The sequence below is a fragment of the Saccoglossus kowalevskii genome, chromosome 21 (assembly GCF_978046115.1).
Source record: "Saccoglossus kowalevskii chromosome 21, keSacKowa6.1, whole genome shotgun sequence".
NCBI lineage: Eukaryota > Metazoa > Hemichordata > Enteropneusta > Harrimaniidae > Saccoglossus > Saccoglossus kowalevskii.
Window position 1 is genome coordinate 2,846,570 of NC_140661.1, and position 27,475 is coordinate 2,874,044.

Below are 27,475 nucleotides of genomic sequence, written 5' to 3' on the forward strand. Positions count from 1 at the left end.
AGCCAGTACCATAATATCACTGATTTAGCCTGTATTATAAATATTCAGTGTATAAATATAATATAATATATATTTCTGATTCATTTTTTTTTTAATTTTCGTTATTCTGTTGCTACATCATGTATGAAAGTATGATGAACATGACATATCATCTTAAATTCTTCTTGAACCTCCTTAAGTAATTGAAATTTTTATTACTTTAGTCATCAGCATCAGCCTATTCAATACGAGAGATTTCAGTTAAACTTCAGTCTAATTTGATTTATGTACTGTTAAGCATCATAAAAGTCCTCTCAAATTTAAACTAGCAGCCTGTCGGCTGATATACATGTGGCTCCGCTGTTTGTGATACATGCTCTGAAAGCAATGACTAACAAGCAATTTAAATTTAATGCTAGCTGCTTTAATACCGCAAGACACCAACTTTCTTGATTTTGTTGCAGAGAATATTTCACTAAAAGTAGAGAATTGAAGATATCTTTACGAAATGGACAAATCTAATAGAGGTCTACCCAAGCTGCATGTGTACAAGTATCAAAGAATTTGACTACTGGTTTTGAAGGACAAGTCAAAAATATGTTTTTTGATAAAAAATGACGAAAATATTTGCTAAAAATAAAGAATTGAAGATGTTGACAGGAAGTGAACAAATCTGAAAAAGGGTCCACCAAAGGTATCTACAAATAAAGTTATAAAGCAATCAGGTTTTCAAGAACAAGTTGAAAATAACGTTTTTGACCAAAAATTACAAAAATATTCATCAAAATTAGAGAATTGAAGATATTGTCACAAAATCAACAAATCTGACAGAGGTCTACCTGATACACCTGCATATACAATATCAAAGCAATTGGACAAGCAGTTTTCAAGGAGAAGTCAAAAATATAATTTTTTACCCAAAATGACAAAAATATTCATAAAAATTAGACAAATGAAGAATCATAACGAAATGAACAAATCTGAGAGAGGTCCACCCAAGGTACCTACATACCAAGTATCAAAGCATTTGGGCTAGCAGTTTTCAAGAAGAAGTCGAAAATGGCATTTTTGACCAAAAATGACAAAAAATATTTGCTATAAATAAGACAATTGAACATATTCACACGAAATGAACAAATTGGAGAGAGAGCCACCCAAGGTACCTTCCTAGAAAGTTTCACAACTATACAGTTTGTGGTTTTTAAGAAGAAGTCGAAAATGTAAAGTTGAAGACGATGACAACAACGATGGGCAATCAGTAATACTATAAGCTCCGCTCGACTTCGTCGACAGCAGAGCTAAAAAGGTAAAAAATGAACATCAACAAAATGTATGCACTTCCCTCTAAATAATGGTGAATTTAGTGTTCTCTGAGGGTGGGAAAGTTATATAATATATAGCCAGTTATATAAATAAAGGGCTATTAAAGTTGTATTATTTGAAAATCTTGAACATATACAGTAAAATAAAACAAACTGAAAAGATTATTCATATCATTTGTGAGTTATGAGTGTCAGAACCAGACTGGTTTATTTTATTTTTGGACAATCTATAATCCTTTTCATGCAATATGGGTTTTGAATCCTCCTTCAGAATTGTTAACTCACAGTAGCAACAGATGTTGTCATATCAATCTTTTCACCACAAAATAGTCCTGTTAGTCTGCACTTTCCTTCAGAAGATTTGGACAAAAATAGCAAAATGTTTTGAGTAAAAACTGAACTTAAATTTAGTCTGTTGGCTCCAATATTAGGGTTCATTTCCAGAAATATTGAAAAATATAAAAAAAACGTGCAGAAACATTTGGGAGAGAAAGTCTGGTGGTGAAAAGGTTAAAAAGAAGGGCCTGAAGGTGAAACATTAAAGGTTGGTTTTAATCTCAAATCAATCAAACAAGGAATGAATCACATCAAATTTTGATTAATAGTGGATTTTCTGTTCACTATGAGATCAAACTTATTGTGCGAAATGTTTGGATCGAACGAACGAATGATTTTATTTTAATTTTTTTTGTTATAGTTTAAGGTAGAAATACTGATGTTTTTAGAGAGGAACGTGACATTGAGCTACCCTTACTTTATGATCAAATGTTTATAGCACATATTTACATGTACATGACAATAACACTTTTGTTTGTACTTATGCTAATACATGTAGCATGCTAATAGCTAACTTTAATGCTCAAAATATGTCATATTTTTATGACCGACATGTGCTGTACAATCAATGCAATTTTTGGCTTATGTGAGCTTCTTATTGGAAATGCACTTCTAATAGAGAAAATACAGTAACCAATACATTGTAAACTTTCACCACATCATTTAATTTAAATTGTTACTACAAAAAACATTGGACTTAAACCCCCCCCCCCCCCATTGTCACTTTAAAAACAAAGGCTTACATTTATCGTCTTTAATGATATACACTATATCATGGCAATGACTTTGACCTTAATATACATTTGTATTGATTGATAGCCTGAAGACATGAAAAAAATAGACCTTTTACTTTCATTAGAAATGAATAATTCTACACGGTATTCAGTGTGTTACAAGCGCATATTAAAGTAGTGATTCCACTTGTGTTTGCTTGTAGTCTAGAACTTGTGTACTGTAAAACTGCTTATTTTCACTAACATTTAATTTCACTATTTTGAAATTTTGAGCATATTCACTAAGTTTTAAGTTCACAAATTTGCCAGGGAAACAATGAGTTCTATTATTTTATAAGTTCATGTGCATTTAATTAATAGCAAATTAGCAAAAATAACAAAATGAAACCCAGCAATTAATTAATACATTTACAGTACGGTACATTATATGCACAGCATCTATTGTATTTTATTACTACTAGCTACATGTATGCATCTATGGCTGTTTAGCTCTTTCACTATTTATTCACTGGGAATCACGCAATTAAATAGAGGTAAACGATTTATCACAATTATATTTTTCCAAAGGTGACACACAATTTTCAAAAACATTAAAATTGAAAGTTAAAGTAATATTTCATATTTATGATGGTCACTCCAGGCCGAGATTATCATTTTAAAAGTTGGGTTGAGTTTTTAACTTGTATTACTTACAAAAACATGCTATGAGAAATGATCAACTGCTCAGTATTACTTACTTGGTAACACCATTATATAGTGGTTTGAAGAGTTTTCAAAATATTTAAAGTCAAGTATACAATGTATATAAGTTTATTGACAACTGTGGGAACATTCACAGAAGTAGGTCATGTGTTCACCTTGTTATTGTAAAATTACTACCCAGTAATGAATAAATACATCAAAGCGAAAAAAAGTCAAGATTATAAAAAAAAAAAAATACATACACTTTTATTTCTATTTTTAAAACAGATACAAGGTACATGTATATTGAATTTCGTAATTTTTTTTTGAAGATATTATTCTTTTAAACTGTGCAACACAAACCATGACTATAATGGTTGCTTTTGATGAAAGTTAATGAAATCATTACAAATCAGCATATATATTCAGCATACAAACATACGTACATACGTAATAAACTACTAGCCTCTAAAGAACATCAAACATATACATATAGTCTGAAGTGTCAAGTTCCTGGTCTTATCTGCATTTTGAATTATTCAGTATCCGTGGTACTTTGCTTAAGGCCTGTTTCCAATAACAGTATGTATGGTAAAACTTATAACCCATTTAATAGCATTCTAGATAAATGTCATTAACTTATTTCTAAAGTGTCAAATTCCTGGTCTTATCTGCGTTCTGAATTATTCAGTGTCCCTGGCACATTGCTCAAGGCCACCTCCTAATAATAGCATACATGTACAGGTATATGGTAAAACTTATTCACCTATTTAACAACATTCTACGTAGATTGATGTGAATTTGTCATTTATTCCATGTTAGCTTCAGGAAAGAATAAAATTAATAGTCTTCTCATGTTTGAGCCTCAGCAAATTATTCAAAATGCTGTGATATAATGTGCTATCTAATGGCAAAGAGTTTTTGGTGGTTTTATGTAAGAATAAATATACAATATTATGTTGTTACTCAAACACTTGATATCCCAACAATATTTCCAAATGCAGTCTTGCTAACATGAGAGAACTGTCTTACAATTGTATCATCCACATAACACTGCATATGGATATGGTATTTATTTTAAAAATATCTAAAACTATTTATTGTAAAATGCTTTAGTTTCACAAGAGACAAATCTTCTCAAAATTTTCAAGTGATTACACAGGGAGTTATAATGACTTTCACTGAAGTATGTGAGACAGGGAGTCATAATGACTTTCATTGAGATGGTTGAGACAGGAGGTCATAATGACTTTTACTGAAGTACTTGAGACAAAAGTAATATTGACTTTCACTGAGGTAATTGAGACAAGAGTCATATTGACTTTCACTGAGGTAAATGTACTTGCATAATGAGTCATAATGACTTTCACTAATGTACTTGAGACATGAAGTCCCATTGACTTTCACTGACGGTACTTGCATAATGAGTCATAATGACTTTCACTTAAGTACTTGAGACATGGAGTCACATTGACTTTCACTAATGTACTTGAGACAGGAAGTCATAATGACTTTCACTTTTTATAAGTACTTGAGACAGGAAGTCATAATGACTTGCACTAAAGTACTTGAGACAAGAGTCATATTGACTTTCACTGAAGTACTTTAGAAAATTAAGAGTCATAATGACTTTCACTAATGTACTTGAGACAGGATGTCATAATGATTTTCACTGAAGTACTTGCGACAAGGAGTCACATTGACTTACACTGAAGTACTTGAGATATGATGTACATGTAGTCACAAAACCAACAAAACTGAGTGATATCCATCCAAGGTACATTTTTATGACACCCATACAGCTGTTTTAAGAAAAAAATGAAAATTCAAAGTTGACAACAGACAATCAGTAATATGAACAGTTCCATTGAATCACAAATCACTTCAATAAATGTAACTATTTCAAAATGGCAAAGAATATAAAGTGGAGAAGATAAATAACAAACACTTGACACAGATAATCAGCGTGGCGATATGCCAATTTGAAGAGAAGATCTGCACAGATCCTGATAAAGTTTATCAGATCATGGCACTATTTTGTTAATTAAATAGCAAAGGAAACAGACAGTATTTGACTGAATATTTCATGGATGCCAATTTGAAATTTTTTTGAAAGCTCCTATGTGGAATAATACCGGAGTTTCTAAAAATGTAATGATTTAGAACAAAAAATTTATTAAACCACATGTGAATCTGGAATACTGTATTAAACATTTGTTAATTCAGCATTGTTTTGACAGTGTAATATTACATTTGATAATTAAAAATTGTTTTGATACTGTAATATTACAGTTGTTAATTTGGTATTGTTTTGACAATGTAATATTACATTTGTTAATTTAGCATCGCTTTGACATTAATATTACATTTGTTAATTTGGTATTGTTTTGACAATGTAATATTACATTTGTCAATTTAGCATCGCTTTGACACTAATATTACATTTGTAAATTTGGTATTGTTTTGAAAGTGTAATATTACATTTGTAAATTTGGTATTGCTTTGACAGTGTAATATTACATTTGTTAATTTGGTATTGTTTTGACAGTGTAATATTACATTTGTTAATTTGGTATTGTTTTGACAGTGTAATATTACATTTGTTAATTTAGCATCGCTTTGACACTAATATTACATTTGTTAATTTGGTATTGTTTTGACAGTGTAATATTACATTTGTTAATTTAGCATCGCTTTGACACTAATATTACATTTGTTAATTTGGTATTGTTTTGACAGTGTAATATTACATTTGTTAATTTGGTATTGTTTTGACAATGTAATATTACATTTGTTAATTTAGCATTGCTTTGACACTAATATTACATTTGTAAATTTGGTATTGTTTTGACAGTGTAATATTACATTTGTTAATTTGGTATTGTTTTGACAGTGTAATATTACATTTGTTAATTTGGTATTGTTTTGACAGTGTAATATTACATTTGTTAATTTGGTATTGTTTTGACAGTGTAATATTACATTTGTTAATTTGGTATTGTTTTGACAGTGTAATATTACATTTGTTAATTTGGTATTGTTTTGACAATATAATATTACATTTGTTAATTTGGTATTGTTTTGACAATATAATATTACATTTGTTAATTTAGCATCGCTTTGACACTAATATTACATTTGTTAATTTGGTATTGTTTTGACAGTGTAATATTACATTTGTTAATTTAGCATCGCTTTGACACTAATATTACATTTGTTAATTTGGTATTGTTTTGACAGTGTAATATTACATTTGTTAATTTGGTATTGTTTTGACAATGTAATATTACATTTGTTAATTTAGCATTGCTTTGACACTAATATTACATTTGTAAATTTGGTATTGTTTTGACAGTGTAATATTACATTTGTTAATTTGGTATTGTTTTGACAGTGTAATATTACATTTGTTAATTCGGTATTGTTTTGACAGTGTAATATTACATTTGTTAATTTGGTATTGTTTTGACAGTGTAATATTACATTTGTTAATTTGGTATTGTTTTGACAGTGTAATATTACATTTGTTAATTTGGTATTGTTTTGACAGTGTAATATTACATTTGTTAATTTAGTATTATTTTGACAGTGTAATATTACATTTGTTAATTTGGTATTGTTTTGACAGTATAATATTACATTTGTTAATTTGGTATTGTTTTGACAATATAATATTACATTTGTTAATTTAGCATCGCTTTGACACTAATATTACATTTGTTAATTTGGTATTGTTTTGACAGTGTAATATTACATTTGTTAATTTAGCATCGCTTTGACACTAATATTACATTTGTTAATTTGGTATTGTTTTGACAGTGTAATATTACATTTGTTAATTTGGTATTGTTTTGACAATGTAATATTACATTTGTTAATTTAGCATTGCTTTGACACTAATATTACATTTGTAAATTTGGTATTGTTTTGACAGTGTAATATTACATTTGTAAATTTGGTATTGTTTTGACAGTGTAATATTACATTTGTTAATTTGGTGTGGTTTTGACAGTGTAATATTACATTTGTTAATTTGGTATTGTTTTGACAGTGTAATATTACATTTGTTAATTTGGTATTGTTTTGACAGTGTAATATTACATTTGTTAATTTGGTATTGTTTTGACAGTGTAATATTACATTTGTTAATTTGGTATTGTTTTGACAGTGTAATATTACATTTGTTAATTTAGTATTATTTTGACAGTGTAATATTACATTTGTAAATTTGGTATTGTTTTGACAGTGTAATATTACATTTGTTCATTTGGTATTATTTTGACAGTGTAATATTACATTTGTTCATTTGGTATTGTTTTGACAGTGTAATATTACATTTGTTCATTTGGTATTATTTTGACAGTGTAATATTACATTTGTTAATTTGGTATTATTTTGACAGTGTAATATTACATTTGTTAATTTGGTATTATTTTGACAGTGTAATATTACATTTGTTAATTTGGTATTGTTTTGACAGTGTAATATTACATTTGTTCATTTGGTATTATTTTGACAGTGTAATATTACATTTGTTAATTTGGTATTGTTTTGACAGTGTAATATTACATTTGTTAATTTGGTATTATTTTGACAGTGTAATATTACATTTGTTCATTCACAGTGGATACAGTGTAATATTACATTTGTTAATTTGGTATTATTTTGACAGTGTAATATTACATTTGTTAATTTGGTATTTATTATTTTGACAGTGTAATATTACATTTGTTAATTTGGTATTATTTTGACAGTGTAATATTACATTTGTTCATTCACAGTGGATACAGTGTGTATACACTTTACTGTAATTATATGCAGTCCATACATGTTTTATAGCATGTACCCAAACACAAGACAAATTGCAAAATGCAAAACACATTAGTGTGACATCATAGTGAAGCAATAAAATGGTCTACGCATATGATAAATAAATAAATGCAATGTATTTCCATTTTCTTTCATACCTTATAACAGTATGCCCCCCAAAACCCCCCACCTCTATTGGAAAATCAATTTAATCTGATTATAAATAAATACAGGATATTGATTGATAGTCCCAGAACTAGTCTAAGAACTTTTATCCCAAGACAGATTCACAGACAATGTGTCATACTACACAAGCAACTGTAAACAGATTTTATTTCACAAGAGACAAATATTCACAAATTTCCCTAGCCACTGAAAACCTAGAAATTTTGTAGCTGTGAAAATTTCTCTAGCGACCTACGACACAGAGTGACCATGACTTTAGTGAATATTTTATTCATAAATTCTAGGCTGAACCCTTGCTGCACCACTCATGATTTTTGAGGCACATTGCACTGTAACTATCAGTGCATAGTTCTAAAAGATATATTAATAAATAAATTTTGTTTTTCAGAAATATTTTTAACTATTTTGGGCTGTTGTGCAACTAGCATTGATTGTACAGAAATGTAATAATCAGGTTTAAATACTTAAAGATGAAAATAAATGTAGTAAGTTTGCTCTATGGAACAAAAAACAATTTCATTCAGAATAGATATTTTAACTCATTATAAAATTCATGGTAACTGTACAATTTCACCATCCATTACTTTGACATTTTCTACTCACATTTAAGTTGTTTTCTAACCAAATCATAATTATCATGTATACACCAAAACAAACTTTATTTATGGTGATAATAAAGTATTCTATTCTATTCTATTCTATTCTATTCTATTCTATTCTGCTACAGATGGAAAGAATAATCTTCAGTATATTAGTATTCAAAGTAATAGATACAGACCTAAGTCTTAAAGAATAGGATCAGTCACAAATTAAGATGATGTATTATGTGTAGAATTCACAAGTAATACCATACCATACAGTACAGAATATTTTGTAAGAATACATGTATATCTCATTGGCTAAGAATTTAACATTCCCAGAATTCACAGTTTAATAACCAGTCAGAAATGGTTTAACAAAGGTGCTTTAAATGAAGGTACAACTTCGACATGTCCAGGGAATGATGGTAATAATAAAAACAAAAAAACGGTAAACTGAATAAACACAACTTGGTTAAGCATGTAATTTACTTGGAAATAAAATGCGTAAAATCCAGTGGTCATTAAATCCTATTACCTTAAGCTGTAAAGACTGTTGCGGCAAACTATGTCACATTAACACGGTTCTATGGCAGTTTACAGTGAATAAACTCATTCTGGACACAGAATTGTTTGAAACCTGACAAATCTATATGGCGAATTTGAAAGTTCATGATTTTGATATTTATAGTTGAATGTTGAGTAATGTCATTAATTACTCATAAATCATTACAGTCATATAGAACATATCTAATCTGGCTGTTTGTAAGTATTGATTTGACACTATTTCAAGAGGGTGCACACACTACCATACAGGTCTGACTTAACGCCCATGCTTGACTTAACATCTACCGATTCCCAAACACCCCAAATTAATTTGCCAAGTTAACTTAATAAATGAACATCATTTTACCTTTCTAAATAATTGCAATGTCCATTTTGTCCACACATGAGGATGCAAAGTAATTCTAGAGGGTGCATGACCATTTCAAGAGGATGCAAAGTAATTCTAGAGGGTATATGTCTATTTCTAGAGGGTACATGACCATTTTAAGAGGGTGCATGACCTTTTCTAGAGGATGCAAATCTATTTATAGAGGGTATATGACCATTTCAAGAGGATGCAAAGTAATTCTAGAGGGTATATGTCTATTTCTAGAGGGTACATGACCATTTCTAGAGGGTGCATGACCATTTCTAGAGGGTGCATGGCCGTTTCTATAGGGTGCATGACGATTTCTAGATGGTGCATAACCATTTCTAGAGGGTGCATGATCATTTCTAGAGGGTGCATATCTATTTCTAGAGGGTACATGACCATTTCAAGAGGGTGCATGACCATTTCTAGAGGGTGCATGACTATTTCTAGAGGGTGCATGACAATTTCTAAATGGTGCATAACCATTTGTAGAGGGTGCATGACCATTTCTAGAGGGTGCATAACCATTTCTAGTGGATATATGACCATTTCTAGAGGATGCATGATGATTTCTAGATGGTGCACAACCATTTCTAGAGGGTGCATGACCATTTCTAGAGGGTGCATGGCCATATCAAGAGGGTACATTACCATTTCTAGAGGGTGCATGACCATTTCTAGAGGGTGCATGACCATTTCTAGAGGGTGCATAACCATTTCTAGAGGGTGCATAACCATTTCTAGAGGGTGCATGACCATTTCTAGAGGGTGCATGGCCATATCAAGAAGGTACATTACCATTTCTAGAGGGTGCATGACCATTTCTAGAGGGTGCATAACCATTTCAAGAGGGTTCAAGTCTATTTCTAGAGAGTGCATGACCATTTTTTGATGGTGCACAGTAATTCTAGAGGGTGCATGACCATTTCTAGAGGGTACATGACCATTTCAAGAGGGTGCATGACCATTTCAAGAGGTTGCAAGTTTATTTCTAGAGAGTGCATGACCATTTCTAGATGGTGAATGACCATTTCTAGAGGGTACATGTCTATTTCTTGAGGGTGAATAACCATTTCAAGAGGGTGCAGGACCATTTCTAGAGGGTGCATGACTATTTCTAGAGGGTGCACGACGATTTTTAGATGGTGCATAACCATTTGTAGAGGGTGCATGACCATTTCTAGAGGGTGCATAACCATTTCTAGTGGATATATGACCATTTCTAGAGGGTGCATGACCATTTCTTGATGGTGCACAGTAATTCTAGAGGGTGCATGACGATTTCTAGATGGTGCATGACCATTTCTAGAGGGTGCATGACCATTTTTAGAGGGTGCATAACCATTTCTAGAGGGTGCATGACCATTTCTAGAGGGTGCATGACCATTTCTAGAGGGTGCATGACCATTTCTAGAGGGTGCATGGCCGTTTCTATAGGGTGCATGACGATTTCTAGATGGTGCATAACCATTTCTAGAGGGTGCATGATCATTTCTAGAGGGTGCATATCTATTTCTAGAGGGTACATGACCATTTCAAGAGGGTGCATGACCATTTCTAGAGGGTGCATGACTATTTCTAGAGGGTGCATGACAATTTCTAAATGGTGCATAACCATTTGTAGAGGGTGCATGACCATTTCTAGAGGGTGCATAACCATTTCTAGTGGATATATGACCATTTCTAGAGGATGCATGATGATTTCTAGATGGTGCACAACCATTTCTAGAGGGTGCATGACCATTTCTAGAGGGTGCATGGCCATATCAAGAGGGTACATTACCATTTCTAGAGGGTGCATGACCATTTCTAGAGGGTGCATGACCATTTCTAGAGGGTGCATAACCATTTCTAGAGGGTGCATAACCATTTCTAGAGGGTGCATGACCATTTCTAGAGGGTGCATGGCCATATCAAGAAGGTACATTACCATTTCTAGAGGGTGCATGACCATTTCTAGAGGGTGCATAACCATTTCAAGAGGGTTCAAGTCTATTTCTAGAGAGTGCATGACCATTTTTTGATGGTGCACAGTAATTCTAGAGGGTGCATGACCATTTCTAGAGGGTACATGACCATTTCAAGAGGGTGCATGACCATTTCAAGAGGTTGCAAGTTTATTTCTAGAGAGTGCATGACCATTTCTAGATGGTGAATGACCATTTCTAGAGGGTACATGTCTATTTCTTGAGGGTGAATAACCATTTCAAGAGGGTGCAGGACCATTTCTAGAGGGTGCATGACTATTTCTAGAGGGTGCACGTCGATTTTTAGATGGTGCATAACCATTTGTAGAGGGTGCATGACCATTTCTAGAGGGTGCATAACCATTTCTAGTGGATATATGACCATTTCTAGAGGGTGCATGACCATTTCTTGATGGTGCACAGTAATTCTAGAGGGTGCATGACGATTTCTAGATGGTGCATGACCATTTCTAGAGGGTGCATGACCATTTTTAGAGGGTGCATAACCATTTCTAGAGGGTGCATGACCATTTCTAGAGGGTGCATGACTATTTCTAGAGGGTGCATGACCATTTCAAGAGGTTGCAAGTCTATTTCTAGAGGGTGCATGACCATTTCAAGAGGTTGCATGACCATTTCTAGAGGGTGCATGGCCATATCAAGAAGGTACATTACCATTTCTAGAGGGTGCATGACCATTTCTAGAGGGTGCATAACCATTTCTAGAGGGTGCATGACCATTTCTAGAGGGTGCATGACCATTTCTAGAGGGTGCATGACCATTTCTAGAGGGTGCATGGCCATATCAAGAAGGTACATTACCATTTCTAGAGGGTGCATGACCATTTCTAGATGGTGCATGACCATTTCTAGAGGGTGCATAACCATTTCTAGAGGGTGCATGACCATTTCTAGAGGGTGCATGACCATTTCTAGAGGGTGCATAACCATTTCAAGAGGTTGCATAACCATTTGTAGAGGGTGCATGACCATTTCAAGAGGTTGCACAGTAATTCTAGAGGGTGCATGACCATTTCTTGATGGTGCACAGTAATTCTAGAGGGTGCATGACCATTTCTTGATGGTGCACAGTAATTCAAGAGGGTGCATGCCCATTTCTAGAGGGTGCATGACCATTTCTAGAGGGTGCATGACCATTTCTAGAGGGTGCATAACCATTTCAAGAGGGTTCAAGTCTATTTCTAGAGAGTGCATGACCATTTCTTGATGGTGCACAGTAATTCAAGAGGGTGCATGCCCATTTCTAGAGGGTGCAAAATATTTCTAGATGGCACCTTCACTTTGTTCAGGAAGATTGCTGTCTTTGTTCAGTTCAAAAACATTAGAGTTCAAGAAAAACGTTGAAGTACATCATTTTGTGTTTGGAATAGAGCAGCTAGCTTGGATTATAACTAAACATTGAACTTAGATTTTCAAAATGTCAAGGGAATGAATGAATTTCAAAGTAAAATACTAGTACAACAGAGTGAAAAATACAAGATGTATGACATGACCTAAGCCCTCTGGGTATTTTTTCCTTGAATGGTAAAATGTTTTATTCATGTACATATAATGTCTCATTGGGGAAAAGTATTGACCTTTGACCACAGCAAATTCTGTGTTTTAAAACTCATAGTCATTGCCAAGGGCAAATCAGCTGCGTTGTCATGCCTTCAAGTTCACTTGCCGTTATGACACATATCAGCATGTTAATCTAGTACGTTCAGCAATTCGAGGAGATGGCTAAATTCAGCTTGATTTATCATGATTAAATTGTTGGCAGGTAAATCCAGGCCTGCGGTGAAATAGCAAGCACAGCCTTTCCAAAGAATTATTATAGAACAGGCTGATACCAAAATGGATCCAGAATTTATTGCTTACACATATTATTGTGTGTTGCAAATGTCAACAACATTAAATATATGAAGACATTTGATTAAACAACCACACACTTGTGATGGACATCTTGCAGGAGCAGTGATATACACAAAAATATTTTTCATCACAATTTTACCTTTTATAACTGGCTTTGCAATTTCCAACACAAATTAGACAGTTACAGGATTTTGGCTCAATATAACAAATCAAAAATCACTCTGGAAAATTCACTTTGCATGTGTGCCATGTTTGGGCTATATAAAGATTTTACAGATTTCAGATACACACATGTAAACTCACTAAAATAACCCATGAAATATTATTAGGAGAATTTATTATATAACCTGCACAGAAGAAAGCATTATTTTTCATGTAATCCTACTAAATGAGATTTAATGTTCAAACCAGCAGCCTGTTGGCTGAGATAGCTCCGCTGTTAGCAATGCACATTGCAATTAAAGAACAGAAGACATCATTAGAAAATGAACAATATGTATAGTATCAAAGCAACAGGACTTACTGTTTTCAACAAGAATTCAAAAATATCATTTTTCACCAAAAATAATCATCAAAATTAGATAATTGAAGATATCACCACAAAATTAACAAATCTGAGAGAGGTCCACATGTAGTACCTATATATGTAATATCAAAGCAATTGGACTTGCGATTTTTAACAAGTCGAAAATATCACTTTTTACCAAAAATGACAAAAATATTCACCAAAATTAGAGAATTAAAGATATCATTACAAAATGAACAAATCTGAGAGAGGTCCACCCAAGGTACATATACACCAAGTATCAAAGCATTCAGGCTTGTAGTTTTCAAGAAGAAGTCGAAAAAAAAAAAACATTGACATGGACGACGACGGACAATCACTCATATGATAAGCTCCGCTCGACAAAGTCGACAGCGGAGTTAAAAAGTTGTCAAGGACTACCAGCTGTAGGTAGCCAAATAGAGTTAATAACAACTTTAAGCAGGCTTAAGCTGCCAATCAACATATATTTTATTATGAGATATAATTTACAAACCATATATGTACATATCAAATATGTGACTGTAATATCATATTTATTAAACAAGTTCAGTAATTTAAAATTATCACACAAGTATAATAATTATTGATATACTATTTATCATATGTACATGTATGCATTCCGTGCTGTTTAGCCAGCAAATTGGTGTAAATCAAACCAAAAATCAGAGACTGTATAGAGGTCTTCTACCAAAAAAAAAAGAAACTGTTTATCTTTTCACCACCAGTTCCCTCTTCTCATCACAAATTCCAAAGTCACTTTTCTTCAAAAGATTGGGACAAAAATAGCCAAATTTTTTGAGTAAAAACTGCAAATTGACTCAAATGTGTTGGCTCCAAAATAAGTGTTATTTTCTAGAAGAATATAATCAAAAAGTGTAGGAAAATTTGGGCGAGAAAGTCTGGTTGTGAAAAGCTTATAGAGGTTCCATACAGTGAAACTTCAATAAAACATACCCAAATTCAGAGACTGTTCAGTTTATAGAGGTCTTCTTTACAGCTAAACCTCTATAAACAGTCCAAGAGATTTGGTGTTCAGATTACAGATGAAGGATCCTACCTGTTCAGGATTATATTTAGAAAGTATTCCGTCACCATGGAATTCTTCTAACACATCCTTTAATGTTTTTCTTGAGTCTGTGAAGTAAACAAGATGAAGAAATTTAGAGAAATAATGAATAATTCATGTTAAGACTGTAAACAACTCTTGATATATAAAAACCACAGGTGTGTAATTGAAATAAAACCTATTTGGGTCAAAGGTTGAAAAATATAAAAATGTTCTGGTGTGTAATTGAAATAAAACCTATATGGGTCAAGGGTTGAAAAATATAAAAATGTCTAGGTGAGTAATTGAAATAAAACCTATATGGGTCAAAGGTTGAAAAATATAAAAATGTCTAGGTGAGTAATAGAAATAAAACCTATATGGGTCAAAGGTTGAAAAATATAAAAATCTCTAGGTGAGTAATAGAAATAAAATCTATCTGTGTCAAAGGTTAATAATCATAAAAATCACAGATGTGTAATAGAAATAAAACACGTCTAGGTGAAAGGTTTAGAAATATAAAGCAAAGGTGTACATTGTATATATGAAATAAATCCCATTAGACTTATTAGAATATTCATGTAATATATTTTTTTAATCATGAAACACATATTGATATTAATCTGCAGCAGAGAGTTGTTCAAAATATTCAAATTATTGACTACCAATTATCATACTTTATGAAATGAATAATAACACAGTTATCACTGAGCCATGTAATGAACAAAGAGTAAACTCACTTTATTCTAAATCACTTGATTACAATAAAAAGACTTCAATGTCACTCAGACACTTTTGAAGATGACCCAAGCCTTGATGAAACAACTTTGACAATTTTGGAAGTATCATTATTTCTGTCTCATTACAATTAATCCAAATGTTTTTTACCTTTCAGAAATAAACCCAACAATAATAGTGCAGAATTATCACTATTTTATTTATATACTAAGTATATAATCATTGCAAAAAAATATTTAGCAATCCAAAAAAACAAAATTCAGAAATTTATGAATCATTTAAATTGTAAATTGTAGAACTGATTCATAAGAAACTTTCTTTTCATAATACTATTTACCATTATTATTTTTATCATTATTTATAAAATATTTTATGTCCGTTATAAAGTGCAAGGTTTGTTTAATACCCAACGTTTGTAGTTTCCAAGGGATATATTTTGCATACATTTAATTTTCCAGAAAACTGGGTATTCTCATCTGTCATATTATTCAACTATTTGACAAACTCAATTATTAAATATTTCAATTTTCATTGGCATCAATTAAGATTACCATTCACAATTTGATCTACAGACATTCTTACTGATGTATGATTACTTTGTCTGTTCACGTAGTTGTGCATTTAGTTCAAAGTTCCATATTACTGTAAAATACTTTATTTTAGCTGGAATTAATTTTCGTTGAATAAACTTTTGTGTGTTTTGTATGGAATTTATTTTCACTGATTTCTGACGAGTTGAATGTAAAACATAGAAAAAAAGGGAATATTCGCTGGATTTTATTTTTACTGAAGCATTCCTTCAGCGAAAATGGTTAAAATTAATTGCAAGCGAAAATAAAGTATTTTACAGTATACTAAAAATGCAATGAACCAATTCTAAAACTAAGCTGGAAATATTTACTTCGAACTCTGATTTATATAACCATGATGTTTATTTGATATTTATGCATTCTACACAGAATGTTAGAGTAACCATGGAAACATGTGCTTTCATTGGATTGGTGTAACACAAGATGGCACAATGAAGTTTTAGGTTGAAATAGATGGAAATTTTAATAATCTCTGGGACGGAGCTACGTCATAGAAAGTTCTATGTTGCTAAGACGCCCACCACTGCTCCATGCATTTTTATGGGCAATGGGCTCTGCGTGAGCTGCTGTTTAATGGCAATTGGTGAATTTTCGCCTATGTTTTTCACCGTGATGGTTGCCAGGCAGGGAAAATGCCTGGATGCCCCCCCCCCCCCGAGAATATGAATATTCATTATCCATACTTGTCAAATTATGGCAGTTGATTTTCTGGAATTATCATAACAGTAAACCCATTTATATTTTCATATACATGTACATACATGTATACATGTAAATGTAGAGTAATAACATAGTTAAACTCTGGTGACCTTGCCCTTTGTTATATAATATTTCCCTTTTTCATAGTTTGTTTCAATATAAACATGCATTGTCATAATTAATTTTGAATACAAACAAATTTTGAGGTTGAACCACCAGTGGGGAATCAGTCTACCGAATGTCCTTAAAAGATGTAAATATCTTACAAAAACATTGGTGCCTAATTTGTTTAACTATTTTAAGGGACACAATTTCCAGCTTTATTCAAAGTTATTCAGATATTTTAGTATAAAAACAAATGCAGAAAAATGCATCACAGAAAAAAAGTGCTGCATTTAGACGTTAATAGATTCATAAAACATGTAAGATAATAGAAAATCTTAGCTGGCTTTTGTCTGAATATTTTGTACAAGTATATGTCAAAAATGAATGATTCACTGAGACAAATATGAACTGCCTCATTGTGTGACTACTGTATTATATGAAAAGTAAAAAAAAAACACCCTCTATGAATAACTATCATGTTGCAAGCTCTGCTTTGTATGCAAATAAACTTAAATAGTTAGTTGGTGTCCAGTGGAGGGAGAAGTCAACAATACTGTTGCCTCCTGAAAATCTACATCTTCAAACTACAATCTTTGTTTTTGAAGTGCATTTTTAAATTAGTATTATAAAAGCTCTATTATTCTGTTCTAATAGCTGAAACAAATTCCTGTGAATTTTCATTTGTCGAATGAACTGTTTGTCAAATACAGAATACACATATTTTAGTACAATTTTCTTTTCAAAATGGGGATGCAACGTTTTGCTTTTTATGTACTTTTTTATGTATTGTTTTTGATTTGATAACTTTGAACTAAACAGATTTTCTATTAGCTTCAGATCTTGATCAAAGTTTGGCATCCAGTTCATAGGAGTGCTTATATTGATTTTCTGACATCTTGTTTTCTGTAAAGATTTTATTGGTAGGTTTGCAAATGTGTATCAGACTGCAAAAAATCTCTCCATGAGTTGGTTTTGAAACCCAGTATAGTATTCCCATGGGATTTGGGAGATACATTACCAAAAATATTATTACAAGATGATTGATTTGCTTCACTGAACACATACAACAATGACATTTTCCATTGAGATCAGTGACCTTTGATGCGTATCACCAGTGATCAGTTAAGTAGAAACAGTCAAAATATTTTATCAGATTTTCTCAATTTTGCATGATATTTTCATACAGGACATCTGTTGTTCAAACTCAGGGAAGACTTTATACTGATAAATAAGGTGACCAAGTGTGGTGAAGTTTGGAATAGAATTAATAAAGTTATTGTGCACACAATAACAATTATTAACGACAACGACGCCGCCGCCTTTATATACCTTTCCCTTCCATCTTTGATGGTTTGGGCAAGGTAATAAAATACTGTATTTGTTCTACTAGAAGCATACATACCGTACATTATTTTGACCATAGAATTGTCTCTGATAGTAGGCGTATATGCCACTAACAGGCCATTACACTGTGACGTCATTTATTTACATTTTTGTCAACAAGCATGTGAATGTCTGGTAATAAATGTCACTCACTGATCAACACTAATGGGGTAGCTCACAATCTGTGGTAACAGCATTGCTCATAAGTTGTTATATTAAACATTATGTTATATTTAACTCAACATCAGCAAACAACGTCATTACCGGTATTTCATCTTCCAGTATGAACGAATTGGTAGCCTTATTGTTAATATAGATAGATAGATAGATAGATAGATAGATAGATAGATAGAATTTTTTATTTGGAACGTACCAATGAAATCTTGAGTAAAGTCCAAAAATAACAATAACAAAACAAAACATTCAGAACAACAAAAACTTACAGTACTAAAACATATCAAGAATATAGAAAATAAATTTTGCAAAAATGCTAAGAATGAAAAAATCATTACTTGAAACAATAATAGGAAATAATTCATCCATGCTAAAATCTTCCAGCTTTGGGGCATAGATGTATAAAGCTGCAAGGAATCTAGATCTTTGTTCTTTGATTTGACAATTATTACAATATAAAATGTAATGTTTCTCATCCCCTACTTCATTGCATTCATGGAGATTACATAGCCTGTTTTCCTTCAAAATGCCTTTATGTCTACCGGATTCAATGGGAAGAAAATGTGCAGAAGTTCTAAATTTAGTATAAGCTATTCTATGATTTTTTTTTTTTTTTTTTATTTTTTCCAAATAATGTTCAAATTCAAAATTTTCTTTAGCACACCTGTAAAAGTCAAGCTTACAATTGTTCAACAAATTGTTTTTCCACTTCATACGGTACAAACATTTGAGCTTCTCTTTAAAAATATCACAAAAATGTAAATTTCACTTTTTTGGTAATACAAGTACCTTTAAGAAGAAGTTAATAATTCATACTGGTTTTAATGGGAACCAATTTCACAAATTTGCATTCACTGAAAATCATTCTAAACTTGTAAAAGCAGTTAGAACTAATTCCTTAGGCATTTAGTGGTTGTAGTAAATGTGAATGTCGAAGACAACCTATCAGTACTGTAGATTTTAGGGTCATACTCTCTTCTCCAGTCTTAACATAAGCATTATTATTAGTTGACAAGACTCACATAAGAAATGCATTATGTAGGTTTACAGTTACTACACATGATTTGCCAGTATAATCAGACAGACAGACAGACAGACAGACAGACAGACAAGACAGACAAGACAGACAGACAGACAGACAGACAGACAGACAGACAGACAGACAGACAGACAGACAAGACAGACAGACAAGACAGACAGACAGACAGACAGACAGACAGACAGACAGACAGACACAGACAGACAGACAGACACAGACAGACAGACAGACAGACAGACAGACAGACAGACAGACAGACAGACAGACAGGTATGCAATAAAAGAATAGCACTTTTTGTAGATAAATCGAAGTGCAGGATGAATAACACTTAGTACTTGTATGTCAAATTTATTCTCTTCAAGAACACCATTATAACAAATTCATCGCGTTGCTATAATCAGAAAACCTAATAATTCAAATCAACTGAAATATCATTATGATATTGTTGTATCAAGCACTTCAATTGATTGCAGTGATTAAATATAATACTATGTTAAAGTAATGTAATTTTATGCATGCAGCTCTCAATTATATTTTGTTTATTTTTTTCCCTCATACTTGAATTAATTATTGTTATAATTGAATATACATCAGCCCAGAGACCGAAGATTGACTAAATAACATTGACATTATTATCCCTTTGAGAGCGAGATATTTTAAAATTGTCGCTAAATTTAATCATTATTTTGGACTGTACGGTTTTGATCAAAAATTTGTTTACTTTATATCAATGTTTCATATGAGGAAGGAGCAGACTATACAAAATAATGTTGTAGATACATGTAGTGCCAAAAGTTTACAATGACACTTAAAGGACGGTGGTCGTCGCGCAGCGCGTGTTTGAATTTCATGTAAATAAACAATGTATTTTACACAGGTTGTATACGTGGCTATTGAATAGAACGTGGCGCGATGACCACCGCCCTTTAAGGAGTTAAGTAGTATTTTCAGCATCTTACAAACATTTGATTTTGAAGTTAAATCCATAGTATATTATCAAAAGTCACATGCATCAACAACAAAAACAAGCAGACTTTAATTTTAATTACACCTGACTATCATCTCCTCTGTATTTTCTTTTCCCACAAAACAAGGTGTATTTTGTTTTTCAGAACACCAGATGAACTGATTCGAGACTTGTGCGTTTTGAAATGAACAAACATACTGTACTGAAAAGTAGACGAACATGTGTTTACGTGAAATTCCTACCTAATAAATAAAATTATTGAGTCACCATATGAGATTGGTGTAACTAAATATCATATCAAAAACGACCATCTATTGAAAACATGCAAAAATATGAGAATAACAATAAGGCCCACAAAAAACATTATGTGTGTTAAAAATAGGCCTGTCACTGTGGCTTTCAACAAAAGAGTTTACAAATTATAAACAGACAAAATAAAAAATAAAATTATGTGAAACACCAAAAATAGAACAAATATTGAAAATGACAAATGAGATAGAGCGCCATTCACAGTAACTTTAAATAAAATATCAAATGGTTAGTTGAGCTAAAAATGTGCACTTTGGAAAAAATACAATATTCACGAAAACTGAAAATAAAAGCTGAGATTCATAAGTTTAAATTAGTAATAGAAATACAAAAATAAAAATATCAATTTAAAAAAAAAAATGGACAAGTTTTTTAAAAGAGACATGCTTCAAGAAACACAACGTTTAAATGGTTTTAAGTTTAACAGATGGTAAGAACCAGATAGTCAGAATTTTAACATTTCCCATAATGCACTCTAAAAAAGCATATGAAACAACGAACAGCTTAAAAATTTAGAAGTTCAAAATAAAAAATGTCAATAGTTAAGTGAGATAATAAATTATGAGAAAATAAGAAACTAACTCATAGGTTAAAAGCCATCTACTATTGATATCCATGAATATTTTATATATATCAAGGGAAGCCATGAATCAAAGTGACAACATAGCAGCAACACAGAGGCCATGAATTGAAGTGACAACATAGCAGCAACACAGAGGCCATGAATCAAAGTGACAACATAGCAGCAACACAGAGGCCATGAATTGAATTGACAACATAGCAGCAACACAGAGGCCATGAATCAAAGTGACAACATAGCAGCAACACAGAAGCCATGAATTGAATTGACAACATAGCAGCAACACAGAGGCCATGAATTGAAGTGACAACATAGCAGCAACACAGAAGCCATGAATTGAATTGACAACATAGCAGCAACACAGAGGCCATGAATTGAATTGACAACATAGCAGCAACACAGAGGCCATGAATTGAATTGACAACATAGCAGCAACACAGAGGTCATGAATTGAATTGACAACATAGCAGCAAGACAGAGGCCATGAATTGAATTGACAACATAGCAGCAACACAGGCCATGAATTGAATTGACAACATAGCAGCAACACAGAGGCCATGAATCAAAGTGACAACATAGCAGCAACACAGAGGCCATGAATCAAAGTGACAACATAGCAGCAACACAGAGGCTATGAATTGAATTGACAACATAGCAGCAACACAGAGGCCATGAATTGAATTGACAACATAGCAGCAACACAGAAGCCATGAATTGAATTGACAACATAGCAGCAACACGGGCCATGAATTGAATTGACAACATAGCAGCAACACAGAGGCCATGAATTGAATTGACAACATAGCAGCAACACAGAGGCCATGAATTGAATTGACAACATAGCAGCAACACAGAGGTCATGAATTGAATTGACAACATAGCAGCAACACAGGGCCATGAATTGAAGTGACAACATAGCAGCAACACAGAGGCCATGAATTGAATTGACAACATAGCAGCAACACAGAGGTCATGAATTGAATTGACAACATAGCAGCAAGACAGAGGCTATGAATTGAATTGACAACATAGCAGCAACACAGAAGCCATGAATTGAATTGACAACATAGCAGCAACACAGAGGCCATGAATTGAATTGACAACATAGCAGCAACACAGAGGTCATGAATTGAATTGACAACATAGCAGCAACACAGGGCCATGAATTGAAGTGACAACATAGCAGCAAGACAGAGGCCATGAATTGAAGTGACAACATAGCAGCAACACAGAGGCCATGAATTGAATTGACAACATAGCAGCAACACAGAGGCCATGAATTGAAGTGACAACATAGCAGCAACACAGAGGCCAGATTTTGTGAGACAGAATTGACGTGATATTCCAATGACATATATAGCTTCCATTTACACACCTGAGTGACGAAAATGTGAAGTGAAAAATGATATTTCACTTTTTCATGTAAAAAAGTCTACTTGCATCACATACAATATTTTACTCCAACTGTTTTTCATATTTTAGAAATATGCTAATTTTGTGTTAGCCTTTTTGTTTGTCTTAACCCCCCCAAAAGAAAATCAGATTCAACTGCCTTCCTTACAACATATAACTTACCACTACAAATTGATGTATCTTAATACAAAAGGTTATAACTCATTCTGTCTCCTAGATGACACAGTAGATGAGGTCAATGTCTTCATTACTGAGAAAATCCTATACTGATTATACTCTTGCACATAAATCATTGTTCAATTAAGAGAGAACATGTCAGCATTAATGCCTTCAAAACTGTGCTGAAATGCTCCCTGTAATAATGTAACTGAATTTAATTAAGTTGATTTATATCGACTAACTGTCTGAAGTCATAAGGTCAGTAGAATAAGAAATATTAAACATATGTATAACATAAAAAGTAAGTATAATGTGTAGTGTGTACGACTTTAATAACATTTGTATAGACTGCTATTGGGTTGTTACTACTGAAAAATGAATAGAAATGTGAATACAATGACACATAAATGGAAATACAAATAAAGATCACAGATTGATGGATGAGATGGTGAGAATACATATGAAAATATTAACGACAATAAGGGATGTATATAAAAATGACTTGGAGGTGACTTAAATGAAGGGAAAATGCAGTGTTGTAGCAATGCATAGAATGATAAAAAAAACAGTTAAGATAGGATAAATAGACACCAACCAAACATCACTATGTTAACTATTTCACAGGCTTGGTTTCGTAGTGCCATGACCAATGAAGAGGCTGTTGGCATGAATAGCGGTTTGGGCGACGACCCCGCCATCTTTGTGAGGTAACACAGACACACGTCCCGGAGTAGCTGAATGAATGCACAGATAGGTGTCAAAGAACACACTTCAAATCACAGATGACTGCAATCTCTCCGCAATAAGTTACAAAATACGGCATCATTCTCTATCATTTTTTTTTTGGCAATCGTTAAATAGAGGTATTGGAGAATATTAGCTGATCCAAGTATAAGTGTACTGTGTATGACGACATCCAGTTCCATACAACTACAGTGTACAATTAACACCCACATGAAGTAGACAAGTGATCTATCAACTCGGGCTGTACATTCTCGGTAACATGGTCATATTCTCAGGCATTCCTATAGGTGACCGATAACCGCTATTATATATACCTACTTATCTGATCATAGCTTGGATGCCGTAATACTACACCAAAGTGCCTTCCAGACAAAAAATCTTCACAGATTACTTGAACAGGCAACAAAATATACGCAAGTGAAAAAATCAGTGCAATTAAGCTGAAGACAAAGGTGAGGAAGCAATTGATCAAGATAACAGTTGCATTGCCCGGTACGGTGATTTGCAGGGTCCTCCAAAAACAGGTAATAAACTCTTTCCCGTAGACGTGAAATGATGTAGAGATAACGCACAGACCAATCAATGGAGTATGAAAATGACATCAGTATCGAGAAGCACATCCACTCTGAACTACATCACTTGTTCTAACATCCTTATCTATATTCCGTTTTCTCCTCTCACCTTTGTTTTTATTACATATTCTGTGCACACGTGTTCTACAACAATCAACACTGCAGTTGAATATCTGACATGCTTATTTATATCCTGATGATCCACCCACTCATTTTTTTTTACCCATAAATGCTCCCAATGTTTTCACCGCAAATTGCAGCAACCAAGCTCTCCTGCTTTGTAAGCTGGTTTGGACATGGTCCACTGAATTATAATAGTGATTAGCTCATGCCTTTATACACACAAACTACATCAATGACAACATGATTATTCTTTCAAAACATGGCTTTCATTGGGCGACAGTTTACAGCATATGGTGGGCTTTCCCACTAATAAACAATGTCATGTTCATTGTAAATTTAATTTCTAAGCATCACCCAACTTTTATAAATATAATCCATGCTAATAATTATTAAAATTTATTTAAATTAACCCCACATGTTATATATTAATAGATAGCGCTGTCCAGAGTTATACATATGAACAGCAGCAAATTAATATAATTAATTCAGAGCTCTTCGTTTGGCCATTACCAATTAAATATATATTGAATATTTAAATGAGCATGTTTAAAGACCTGATAATTATTTTTACTGTGGCAGCAGCACAGCCTGCCTGCATTTACACACCCACACACTGTGAATTAAAAGTAAATACAATAATGTTGTTAAAAGAACTCTGTTCTCATTTCATGAACAGAATGAACAGGTTAACTAAAAATGCATATAATTATGTCTTCTCGAATAGCAAAGAATAATATGCTATATAATAATAATAATTACAATTCTTCTTTGGTTTGTAAATAATACTAATTCTTTGTCATGTTGATATGGTGTGAATAAGCTAGTGCTTGTCTTTTAGTAAAAGCATTGTTTATGTGTCTGATAACATGTCTAAGCAGAAATGGCTCTGTCGTTTTCAAATTTTGAACTTGTCTGTGTAATTCTGTGTTGACAAGTTATTGTAAATTCATTTGAATTGTTCATGAGGTTTCTGTCTTTCATTTGTATATATTTGACAGTGTATTATGAAATGTATTTCGTTTTCTGTTGTATTAGAGAACTGTGTATTAGAAAGTATTTTTGAATAGAATAGAATAGAATAGAATAGAATAGAATAGAATAGAATAGAATAGAATAGAATAGAATAGAATAGAATAGAATAGAATAGAATAGAATAACAGCTACGGTATAATCATGGATGATGTAAATTTAATATAATCTACTCTTTTCTCCTCTTTACCTCCCACACAGTAGCAACAACAGGAGATAAAAATAGAAGACTACTAACCCCAACATGTAAATGTACACAGGTCAAAACATGGGTAAATAATAAGAGGTCAGGGTTTGCCTTAAGACTTTGATCAGAAGGCCCAGTCAAGAAATATATAGGCAGCAAAATTAAAAAGTATTTTGATGACTAATGAGTAGATGTCAGTGAATGAGATCTATTAAATTTAAAACTTCTGGTATATCATAAAGTGCCAACAAATATTTAGAAATTGAAATTTTATTTTAATATATAATATTTTCTTCACATAATAAAATATCTATTCTGATAGTGATCAGATATAATAATAACCATGGATACTGTTTTTCTTTATTAAAGGAGCATATGTTTTTTCATAATTGAGAGATTTCAAGCCTGATTTGTAATTGCAGTCGAGATGAATGAACATGTGACGCGATGGTCAAAAGGGCTCCACACTCACACCCACAGGAATTAAAGTAGTTTTGTTCTGGTTGTGAATGACACACCCACCTATAACTTCTATCATGAATATTATACATGTATATCCAACACAGCCATGTACAAATAAATGCTCTCCCCCAATAGCTGTGCAGCTATTGGATATTCCACGGAAACATCCAATATTAAAGCAATTAAGTTGATTGGTTTAAAGAAGAAATAAAGTATACTTCCAAAAATGGTAAAAATATTTATTAAAAATAGAAATTTCTTTATATTATCACAAAGTGAAGTGTATTCACAAATTCACCATATGCACAAAGTACATTGACATGATATCACATTTCATTAAAAACACACAAAACATTGCAATCTGTAAGTGTATCACTACATGTAAAATAATTTACATTAATACTCAAAATAATTAATGACATTTTTCAGCAGTTTATAATCAGTAAATTTGTCCATAATTTATTCTTTCACAAGTATGTTGTTTTATTTTTGTGACAAATTTTTTAATTTCACTGTTTATAGTGAACAAAACCAATTTTGATGATTTACATATGAAAATATGCATTCCAGTGTCATCAAGCCCTTAAGTAATCAAAATAGTTTTTAAAGTTGTCAGTGAATTGTCTATTTTTCTTGTTTTTCTGCATTATTTTAAGTTTGATTGATTTTGTAGTTTTTTGTTTACTATCTCTGAATGAATGAATGAACGCTACTGGAATAATATGAAGAAAACAGTAGATTTTAACATAGATCTTAGAAGGTGGTGGTCCTCGCACCACTCATGCATGAGATATGGGTCTCATATAAACAAAAATGGCGATTTTGACAAAGAGTACAAATAGAGAGGTTACCATGCTTTAATTATGTATTTCTTTTCGGTGATTGGAAGGTATCGAAAAAGTTGCCGGTGGTAAGTAGTGCAAGTGGCACCCAGGGCAAAACTCGTACTTGTGATTTCCATTAGAAGAGCGCATTGAATTGTGGGAAAATAAATGTTTATTAACACAATTATTGTACATGTGCAAGACTACCACCCTTTAATACACTTCTTTTCTATATTTATATGTGATTTTAATTGTAATATTCTAGGTCATGAACCAAGCAAATAGTTGGTTAGAAATTACTAATACATTGACAAGGATTGTTGTACATTCACAGAATAACAAGTAACATCAGTAAATTTTATTTTACCTCTTCAATAATATATGCTACAGTTTATGATTG

The 27,475-nt window shown here is 32.4% G+C and overlaps 1 protein-coding gene across 1 annotated transcript in view; it reads right to left on the reverse strand.

Annotated features, from left to right (window-relative positions):
- The window catches only part of LOC102802675 (diacylglycerol kinase beta-like), a 91,108-nt gene extending 67,276 nt beyond the window's left edge, over window positions 1-23,832 (reverse strand). Inside the window, exons 1-2 of the mRNA XM_085495215.1 lie at window positions 23,730-23,832; window positions 14,991-15,067 (exon numbers count right to left, since the gene is read on the reverse strand). Of these exons, the coding sequence (XP_085351341.1) occupies window positions 14,991-15,067; window positions 23,730-23,832 (180 nt within the window). The remainder of the gene's footprint in view (window positions 1-14,990; window positions 15,068-23,729) is intronic.
- Between the last annotated feature and the right edge of the window lie 3,643 nt (window positions 23,833-27,475).